Source organism: Pristiophorus japonicus, chromosome 5, assembly GCF_044704955.1.
Source record: "Pristiophorus japonicus isolate sPriJap1 chromosome 5, sPriJap1.hap1, whole genome shotgun sequence".
Taxonomy (NCBI): domain Eukaryota; kingdom Metazoa; phylum Chordata; class Chondrichthyes; family Pristiophoridae; genus Pristiophorus; species Pristiophorus japonicus.
Genome location: NC_091981.1, coordinates 297,805,864 through 297,816,836, shown reverse-complemented (window position 1 = coordinate 297,816,836; position 10,973 = coordinate 297,805,864). Strand labels below are relative to the sequence as shown.

Sequence of the window (10,973 nt, the reverse complement as noted above, 5' to 3'; positions counted from 1 at the left end):
GCCCGCTGCACTGTCGGAGGGGCAGTACTGAGGGAGCGCTGCACTGTCGGAGGGGCAGTACTGAGGGAGTGCTGCACTGTCGGAGGGGCAGTACTGAGGGAGTGCTGCACTGTCGGAGGGGCAGTACTGAGGGAGCGCTGCACTGTCGGAGGGGCAGTACTGAGGGAGTGCTGCACTGTCGGTGGGGCAGTACTGAGGGAGCGCTGCACTGTCGGTGGGGCAGTACTGAGGGAGCACTGCACTGTCGGAGGGGCAGTACTGAGGGAGCGCTGCACTGTCGGTGGGGCAGTACTGAGGGAGTGCTGCACTGTCGGAGAGTTGTCTCGGGTGGACAGAAAGATCCCACAGCCACTTTGGGAGAAGAGCCGGGGGAGCTCTCCCCGGTGTCCTGGCCAATATACATCCCCTGACCAACACCTTCAAACGGATCACTTGGTCATTATTCCATTGCTGTTTGTGGGAGCTTGCTGTGTATAAATCCACTGCCGCCTGTCGTACATTACAACTACTAAAGTATTTTATTGGTTGTAAAGCGCCTTGGGACATCCTCAGGTTGTGAACGGTGGCCCCGAAATGCGAGTCTTTCTCTCTGTTGTCCCCTAGGTCCTTCTGATAATGACGCGAGCAGCGGGAGTGACGATGATTGGCTGCTGACTGACGCCACCTCTCCACTCACCGAGTTTCTCTCATCGAAGCAGGACGCTGCCGGGGGAGCGATGCCACTGGCGGACCAGGAGCACCTGGCCGGGAAGGTATCTCAGCCATGACCCAGGCCCCGGCGGCGAGAGCGCAGCCAACACCTTGGGCCGAGGCCCACCCCGAACGTGGGCGGTTCTGACCCTGTGACCTCCATTGTACCGTAACCGCGACACGCAGCCGTTCGGCCCACCACCCCTTCTCGGGGCCACTCGCGACGGGCGATAACCTTGCCAGCGAAGCCCAGAATTAATTCCCTCAAAGCTGCACTCGGACCACATGTTTCAATAATCAATAGATCGATGTAATGCCAAGGCGCTTGCATAAGAACAGAAGAAATAGGAGCAGGAGTAGGCCATACAGCCCCTCGAGCCTGCTCCGCCATTTAATACGATCATGACTGATCCGATGATGGACTCAGGTCCACTCCCCTGTCCACTCCCCATAACTCCTTATTCCCTTATCGTTTAAGAAACTGTCTATCTCTGTCTTAAATTTATTCAATGTCCCAGCTTCCACAGCTCTCTCAGGCCGCACGGTGTTTAATGACTTCTCTTGTTCTGATATTTGCTAACCCCGAACACCTCCGCACGCTCACTTTAAACTATTTTTTTCTTCTTCTCGATTTTCCTTTATCCTAAATCCACTTCCTTCCTCCATCATCTGCCAATCACCTCCCCCACCCCTGCTTATTATCCCTCGCTTCCATCCCTGTAACTTGCCCCGCCATTGCGATGCAACATTGGTGGGCTCCATGTTTGGGTGGGCCATCTATTTCTGGGATGCATGCCTCTGTCCTGTCATCCTTTACTGGGGATCGCCGCCCTGCATGGGCTTCTGGGCTGCACCGTTGGCCGTTGCGATCAATAACTGGGTGGGTGGGGCCTGGGATCCATATCTTTCCGGGGCTGCGTGCTCTGGCCCTGGCCCTCTGTAACCGGGCGGCCTTGTTTTGGGGGTCGGTCTGTCCCAGCAGACCCATCCCTCCCCTCTGCTCTCAGTGATGACCCACCTCCTCTCCTTCCTCGAGCATTACTCCCACATGCAGCGACTCCAGGACAAAGCGGCGGAGTACCGGGCCAGACTCCGCAGGGAGGAGGCCAAGAGCAAGAAGCAGCTGAAGGTGCTGAGACGGGTTTGCAAGCAGGAGATGAGGGACAAGCTGAGCCTGATTGAGAACCTCCAGGATATCATCAACGAGCAGGAGGCTCTCGTGCTGACACTGCAGACTGGAGGTGAGCAATTCCCTTTGCCTGCTTTTAAGTGAGGGTTGGATAAAGCCCTGGTTATAACCCTATCTGGAGGAACTATCAGCTCTGGACACTGCCCCTTCGGAAGGATTATATCGGCCTGAGAGAGGGAGCAGGGCAGATTCGCCAGAATAATACCAGGAGCTAAAACAATTAAATTACAGACAGGCTGGACTTGTATTCCTTTGAGTTTAGAAGATTAAGGGGTGATCTAATCAAGGGGTTTAAGAGGATTAAAAGGAGTTGATAGGGTAGATATTATTGAAACATATAAGATAACGAGGGGGCTTGACTGGATGCAGAGAGGATATTTCCACTCATAGGGGAAACTAAAACTAGGGACACAGTCTCAGAATAAGGGGCCGCCCATTTAAAACTGAGATGAGTTATTGGGGTCATACAAGGTTATAGAAACATAGAAAATAGGTGCAGGAGTAGGCCATTCGGCCCTTCGAGCCTGCACCGCCATTCAATATGATCATGGCTGATCATTCACCAATACAGGGCTGGTATAAGGGGTCGTGGAACTGATATATGGATTATTGGGGGTCCTATAGGGTCATGGACTAATGTATGTAGTTATTGGGGGTCATATTAGGGTTATAGGGCTGATGTATGGGGTTTTTGGGGGCCATACAGAGTTATAGAGCTGGTATAAGGGCTCGTGAGGCTGATATATGGGTTATTGGGGGTCGTATTTAGGAGCTGAGTCCATGATCGGATCAGCCATAATCTTATTGACTGGCGGAGCAGGCTTGAGGGGCCGTATGGCCTACTCCTGTTCCTATTTCTTATGTTCTTATAGAGAAAAATTATTTCCTCTAATGGGGGAGTCCAGAACAAGAGGGCGTAACCTTAACATTAGAGCCGGGCCGTTCAGGGGTGATGTCAGGAAGCACTTCTTCACACAAAGGGCGGTGGGAATCTGGAACTCTCTTCCCCCAAAAAAACTCTTGAGGCTGGGGGCGGGGGGGGGGACAATTGATCATTTCAAAACTGAGATTTGAAGATTTTTGTTGGGTAAGGGTATTCAGGGATATTGGGGCTGTTAAATGGAGCTGAGATACAGATCAGCCACGATCTGATTGGACAGTGGAACAGGCTCGAAGGGCCGAATGGCCTCCTCCGGTTCCAGTGCTCCTCCGGAAAATAGACTATGAGGAAGCCCGACAGATGAAGGGATTCGACAGGGTGGATGTGGAGAAACTGACCTAGAAATTTTAATGGCTCCTCGCCCCGTCTTTCAAGCTCAGAATGGACATCCAACATGGCAAGCAAGCTCGAGCACTCATTACAGGTGGGAAGTACGGCTACCGCCATATTGGTAAAGGCTGAAACAGAGGCACCCCGGGACCACGAGTGCAGCGCCCGCCATATTGGTAAAGGCAGAAACAGAGGCATCCCGGGGCCACAAGTGCAGTGGCCGCCATATTGGCAAAGGCAGGAACAGAGGTGCCCTGGGACCATGCCTGAAACAGTTGTCTGCATTATATTTGTGGAGAGGAAAAGGATTTAAACAATTGCAGAAAAGCCAACAGACCACTGGAATATATACCACCTATATAAAGTGCAAGTCTTTCCTTACCTCATTGATTCCTGAAACCATGGTCTGTGGTGACCTAACCAGCGGCCAGTGAACTCTGCACTGACTGCACCTGGAACCTGAGACATTACTGGCTCAGATACCCCTTCAGCAGAACCCCCAGGAGAGCGATGAAGGCTTTCTTGCAGATACTGTCTATATAGCCAGTGTGGTTTGGCCTGTGCTTGTATATTCACTGGAAAAGGCAGCACATAAAGAACCTCGAATTCTCGTCTCAGTAATTTATCTTTCCTGTGTTGAATTCGGTTCCGCTGAATTGTGACCTTACTGTGCTCGGGAGGTCTGATCTGGGCTAACTTGGAGTGTGCTACGAAGGCTGGGCTGGGCTAACAATATAACGGGACTTGGTGAGCAGAGCTGAACTGAACTAGTGCTGGGTGATTGGAGGTAGATTTAATTGTACTGGGCTGAGTGAGATTGGGCAGAATTGGGATGGTTGGGTGGGTGAGCTTGGAGTTGGAGTGTTTCACTCCACTGTGCTGGGAAAGGTTGGGGTGGATTGTTCTGATGGAGGTTGGGTTTGATTGAGTGGGTCTGATGGAGGTTGGGTTGGATGTGGGACAAGCAGACTGACAATTTAGAGACCGCGGAGGGGTGGAGAGAAGTGGGGGTGAGGTAGAGCTGGGTGTCGTCAGCGTACATGTGGAAACTGACGCTGTGTTTCCGGATGATGTCGCCAAAGGGGCAGCATGTAGATGAGAAACAGGAGGGGGGCCAAGGATAGATCCTTGGGGGACACCAGAGGTAACGATGCGGGGACGGGGAGAGAAGCCATTGCAGGTGATTCTCTGGCTACGATGAGACAGATAAGAATGGAACCAGGCGAGTGCAGTCCCACCCAGCTGGACGATGGAGAGGTGTTGGAGGAGGATGGAGTGGTCAAAGGCTGCAGACAGGTCCAGGAGGACGAGGAGGGATAGTTTACCTTTGTCACAGTCACAAAGGATGCCATTTGTGACTTTGATGAGAGCCGTTTCAGTGCTGTGGCAGGGGGGGGGAACCTGATTGCAGGGATTCAAACACTGAATTCATGAAAAGATGGTCACAGATTTGGGAGGCAACATGTTCAAGGACTTTGGACAGGAAAGGGAGGTTGGGGATGGGGCGATAGCTAGCAAGCAAAGTGGGGTCAAGGGTTGGTTTTTTGAGGAGAGGGGTGATGACGGCAGATTTGAAGGAGAGGGGAACAGTACCTGAGGAGAGAACACCGTTAACAATGTGGGCTAACGTGGGGGCCAAAAAAGGAAGTTGGGTGGTCAGCAGTTTAGTGGGAATAGGGTCAAGGGAACAGGAAGTGGGTCTCATGGACAGGATGAGCGTGGAGAGGGTAGAAGGGGGAGATTGGAGAGAAACTGGAGAAAGATGAGAGTTCAGGGCTAGGGCAGGAGGGACCCTTAGAGGAAGTTTGTCCCGGTGGGCTAGGGGAAGGAAGGGAAGTGGCAGAGGCGGCTGATCGGATGGTCTCAACCTTAGAGACAAGACGTCCATCTCCACCAGACCAACTCAATCAAACCCAACCTCCACCCGACCAACTCAATCAAACCCAACCTCCACCAGACCAACTCAATCAAACCCAACCTCCACCAGACCAACTCAATCAAACCCAACCTCCACCAGGCCAACTCAATCAAACCCAACCTCCACCAGACCAACCCAATCAAACCCAACCTCCACCAGACCAACCCAATCAAACCCAACCTCCACCAGACCAACCCAATCAAACCCAACCTCCACCAGACCAACTCAATCAAACCCAACCTCCACCAGGTCAACTCAATCAAACCCAACCTCCACCAGACCGACTCAATCAAACCCAACCGCCACCAGACCAACTCAATCAAACCCAACCTCCACCAGGCCGACGCAATCAAACCCAACCTCCACCAGACCGACCCAATCAAACCCAACCTCCACCAGACCAACTCAATCAAACCCAACCTCCACCAGACCGACCCAATCAAACCCAACCTCCACCAGGCCCACTCAATCAAACCCAACCTCCACCAGACCGACCCAATCAAACCCAACCTCCACCAGACCTACTCAATCAAACCCAACCTCCACCAGACCGACTCAATCAAACCCAACCTCCACCAGGCCGACTCAATCAAACCCAACCTCCACCAGACCGACTCAATCAAACCCAACCTCCACCAGGCCAACTCAATCAAACCCAACCTCCACCAGATCAACCCAATCAAACCCAACCTCCACCAGACCAACTCAATCAAACCCAACCTCCACCAGGCCAACTCAATCAAACCCAACTTCCACCAGACCTACTCAATCAAACCCAACCCCACCAGACCAACCCAATCAAACCCAACCTCCACCAGACCAACTCAATCAAACCCAACCTCCACCAGACCAACTCAATCAAACCCAACCTCCACCAGACCAACTCAATCAAACCCAACCTCCACCAGACCAACTCAATCAAACCCAACCTCCACCAGACCAACTCAATCAAACCCAACCTCCACCAGACCAACTCAATCAAACCCAACCTCCACCAGACCAACTCAATCAAACCCAACCTCCACCAGACCAACTCAATCAAACCCAACCTCCACCAGACCAACTCAATCAAACCCAACCTCCACCAGACCAACTCAATCAAACCCAACCTCCACCAGACCGACTCAATCAAACCCAACCTCCACCAGGTCGACTCAATCAAACCCAACCTCCACCAGACCTACTCAATCAAACCCAACCTCCACCAGACCAACTCAATCAAACCCAACCTCCACCAGACCAACTCAATCAAACCCAACCTCCACCAGACCGACTCAATCAAACCCAACCTCCACCAGACCGACTCAATCAAACCCAACCTCCACCAGACCCACTCAATCAAACCCAACCTCCACCAGACCTACTCAATCAAATCCAACCTCCACCAGACCGACTCAATCAAACCCAACCTCCACCAGACCGACTCAATCAACCCAGTTTTGTCCAGTTTAGTTTCGATGAAACCGCGCACTGCAAGTTGCTGTAAGCAGGTGATGGAAACAGTACGACTCCCTCTATGGGAAACCTGAGAGAACAGGTCAAGCAACCAATCAGATTGATGAATTATTAGTGAGCAGCGCAGAGTCTGAACCAGGAAGTGGCAGTTAGAATATTTAATTCAATGTCAAATCACGTACAGAAAGTGAAATATAGAGAAGGAAAATAAGATTGGGTTAAGAGAATAAAGGGGCAGAAATAAAAATGTATTTATGTATTTTAAATCTCTAACAATAATTAAACCCACTCCAGAGAGCAAGAAATCCAGGCTGGCACTCTCGTGCAGTACTGAGGGAGCACTGCACTGTCGGAGGAGCGGTGCTGAGGGAGTGCTGCACTGTCAGAGGGTCTGAACTGAGGGAGTGTTGCACTGTCGGAGGGGCGCACTGTCGGAGGGGCAGTGCTGCACTGTCAGAGGGTCAGTACTGAGGGAGTGTTGCACTGTCGGAGGGGCAGTGTTGCACTGTCGGAGGGACAGTACTGAGGGAGTACTGCACTGTCGGAGGGGCAGTACTGAGGGAGTACTGCACTGTCGGAGGGGCAGTACTGAGGGAGTACTGCACTGTCGGAGGGGCAGTACTGTGAGAGTACTGAACTGTCGGAGAGTCAATACTGAGGGAGTGCTGCACTGTCGGAGGTGCAGTACTGAGGGAGTGCTGCACTGTCGGAGGGTCAGTACTGAGGGAGCGACGCACTGTCAGAGGTGCAGTACTGAGGGAGTGCTGCACTGTTGGAGCTGCCGTCTTTCAGCCCCATCTGCTCTTTCTAAAAGATCCCATGGCACTATTCAAGGAAGAGCAGGTTGAGTTATCCCCGGTGCCCTGGGGCCAATATTTATCCGTCATCCAACATCACTAAAACAGATAGTTGCTCTGGTCAATATCACATTGCTGGGAACTTGCTGTGTGCTTATTGGCTGCCGTGTTTCCCACATTACAACAGTGACTGCACTTCATAGAAGTACTTCATTGGCTGTAGAGTGCTTTGGGACGTCTGGAGGTGGTGAAAAGGGCTTTATTTCTTATAAAGTTATTGTTATATACCCAGCTGCAGTAACTTTACCTGTATTATGTGTTCGGGGTTTTCTACTGAAGTTCTTGCATGTGGTAAAAACAGTGTTGCTGTAGCAACACCTGGGGCTAGTCAGCGATTTCTACTGGACCGCACTTATTTCCCCAATACACTTGTGTGTTGCAGGATGTAAAGTCGCCACTGACAATGCTCCGTGTCTCACCGACGCTCCGTGTCTCAGTGACGCTCACGCCGCTGACACTCCTCCCAGCCCCGAAGGCTCTGCCTGCTCCAGCCTCTCTCCGTCGGTCGGAGTGCAGAGGTTGGTGGAATCCATCAGTAACCTGCAGAGTGAGAGGACCAAACTGATGGATGAAGTGCAGTGCATCAAGACGGAGGTGGAACACGGGGAGAATGAGAAGCAGCAGCTGTCATCACGCTTTGAGTTTCAGGTAAAGCCTCCCCTCCCTTTCTACCTCTGGCATTTACAGACAGCCATATACCGCTGGCCTTCAACATTCTCTACTGTATCCCCCCCCATGTGTACCATCCACTTCCTGTGTGGAGTGTGGAGTTCCGAGTAGAGCGCTTGCTTTGGGAGTCTCGTGTCTGGCATGCGGACAATGTGGCCCGCCCAGCGGAGCTGTTCAACTGTGGTCAGTGCTTCGATGCTGGGGATGTTGGCCTGGTCGAGGACGCTAGCGTTGGTGCGTCTGTCCTCCCAGGGGATTTGTAGGATCTTGCGGAGACATCGTGGGTGGTATTTCTCCAGCGACTTGAGGTGTCTACTGTACATGGTCCACGTCTCTGAGTCATACAGGAGGGCGGGTATCACTACAGACCTGTAGACCATGAGCTTGATGACAGTTTTGAGGGCTTGGTCTTCAAACATACTTTTCCTCAGGTGGCCGAAGGCTGCACTGGTACACTGGAGGCGGTGTTGGATCGCGTCGTCAATGTCTGCCCTTGTTGATAGCCCACCCACCCTTTCCCACATCGACTATCTGTCCACCTGTGACAGGGACTGTGGCTCTCGTATTGGACTGTTCAGTCACCTTTAAGGACTCATGGTAAGAGTGGAAGCAAGTCTCCCTCGATTCCGAGGAACTGCCTATGATGATGATTAGAGTGTGGAACTCTCGCCCAAAAAGCAGTAGATGCTAACTCAATCAATAATGTTAAATCTGAGATTTGATAGATTTGTGCTGGGAAAGGGTATTAAGGGATATGGGGCCAAGGTGGGTGTAATGTATTTGCTTCATGGGTTCTTTGCCTAAGAATTCATAGCAACACATTGCTATTAAGTTGGTTTATTAACAAAGGTTTAACAATCACACTGCACATTACCGGTTCATCCACCAGGCTCACAACTGCCTACCTCATCATGGATGGCCTAAACCCAACTGGCTGGGGTTTTATTGAGTCTTGTGAACATCACATGACTGGCTAAGCCACTCACAATGCAACAGCTCTACAACTATTTTAAGTTGCACCTGTATATCAAGTGCCCCCTAGTTAAAGGGGGGGGGGGGCACTAAAACTGACACAATTAAACAAATTAAACTTTGGACAGTCAACTGGATCAAATTAAAATTTGTTTGCCGGGGGTGATGATGTACTCCAGTCCCTCCGGCGCCCACCTCTCGCGGAAGGCCACGAGCGTGCCGGTGGACAACGCGTGCTCCATCTCCAGGGACACCCTGGCCCAGATGTACGCGCGGAAGAGAGGCAGGCAGTCGGGCTGAACGACCCCTTCGACCGCCCACTGCCTGGACTGGTTAATGGCCACCTTGGCCACTCACAATGCAACAGCTCTACAACTATTTAAAGTTGCACCTGTAAATCAAGTAAATCAAGTGCCCCCAAGTTAAAGGGGGGGGGCCACTAAAACCAACTCAATTAAACAAATTAAACTTTGGACCTAGGAGCAGTCCAACGAGGAGGCCCTCAGACCTACCCGCTCCCCTCCGCACAGGGTGCCCAAAGATCAGGAGTGTGGGACTGAAGTGCAACCAGAATTTGAGTAGCAGCCCCTTCAAATAATGGAATAGGGGCTGCAACCTCACACACTCAACATAGACATGGAACACGGACTCCTCCAGACCGCAGAAATTACAGCAATAGCTCTACAAACCTGTGAGCATATTCCCAGGTGCAGACAACATAGCGGGTGAATGGAGTTACGATATAGATCAGCCATGATCTCATTGAATGGCAGATCAGGCTCGAGGGACTGAATGGCCTCCTCCTGTTCCTATGTTCCCATCGTGTTCCATCCAGTCCCTGTGTTCTCTTCCCGTTGTGTAGCCCATCACAGGCAGTCCCTCGAAATCGAGGAAGACTTGCTTCCATCTCTAAAAGTGAGTTCTCAGATGGCTGAACAGTCCAATACGTGAACCACAGACTCTGTCACAGGTGGGTCAGATAGTGGTTGAGGAAAGGGAGGGTGGGACTGGTTTGCCGCACACTCCTTCCGCTGCCTGCGCTTGGTTTCTGCATGCTCTCGGCGACGAGAATTGAGATGCTCAGCGCCCTCCCGGATGCACTTCGGTCTACTTAGGGCAGTCTTTGGCCAGGGATTCCCAGGTGTCGGTGGGAATGTTGCACTTTATCAGGGAGGCTTCATGTTGTGTAGCATGCAGTGAATGGGTCCTGTTTATTCACAGTGAAAGCATGTGACAGGAGTAGGCAGAGACTGACACACAATCAGTAAACATTCAGCAGATCAGGGAATGTCCGTGGAGGGCGGACACCAGTTAACCTATTGGCTATGGACCCTGTATCACAGGAAGTGCAGTTTTAAATAACCGGGGGTATCTGCCCCGGTATTGGAGTTGGTCCGGGCTGTAACTCTGGGCCCCTGACCCTGCCTGTCACATGGTTAGAAACATAGAAAATAGGTGCAGGAGTAGGCCATTCGGCCCTTCGAGCCTGCACCGCCATTCAATGAGTTCATGGCTGAACATGCAACTTCAGTACTCCATTCCTGCTTTCTCGCCATACCTCTTGATCCCCCTAGTAGTAAGGACTACATCTAACTCCTTTTTGAATATATTTAGTGAATTGGCCTCAACAACTTTCTATGGTAGAGAATTCCACAGGTTCACCACTCTCTGGGTGAAGAAGTTTCTCCTGATCTCGGTGCTAAATGGCTTACCCCTTATCCTTAGGCTGTGACCCCTGGTTCTGGACTTCCCCAACATTGGGAACATTCTTCCTGCATTTAACCTGTCGAAACCCGTCAGAATTTTAAACGTTTCTATGAGATCCCCTCTCATTCTTCTGAACTCCAGTGAATTCAAGCCAGTTGATCCAGTCTTTCTTGATATGTCAGTCCCGCCATCCCGGGAATCAGTCTGGTGAACCTTCGCTGCACTCCCTCAATAGCAAGAATGTCC

The 10,973-nt window shown here is 51.5% G+C and overlaps 1 protein-coding gene across 1 annotated transcript in view; it reads left to right on the top strand.

The window, feature by feature from the left end:
• The first annotated feature begins 716 nt into the window (after positions 1–716).
• The window catches only part of LOC139264177 (kinesin-like protein KIFC3), a 165,835-nt gene continuing 155,578 nt past the window's right edge, over positions 717–10,973 (top strand). Inside the window, exons 1-3 of the mRNA XM_070880262.1 lie at positions 717–752; positions 1,673–1,907; positions 7,837–8,027. Of these exons, the coding sequence (XP_070736363.1) occupies positions 717–752; positions 1,673–1,907; positions 7,837–8,027 (462 nt within the window). The remainder of the gene's footprint in view (positions 753–1,672; positions 1,908–7,836; positions 8,028–10,973) is intronic.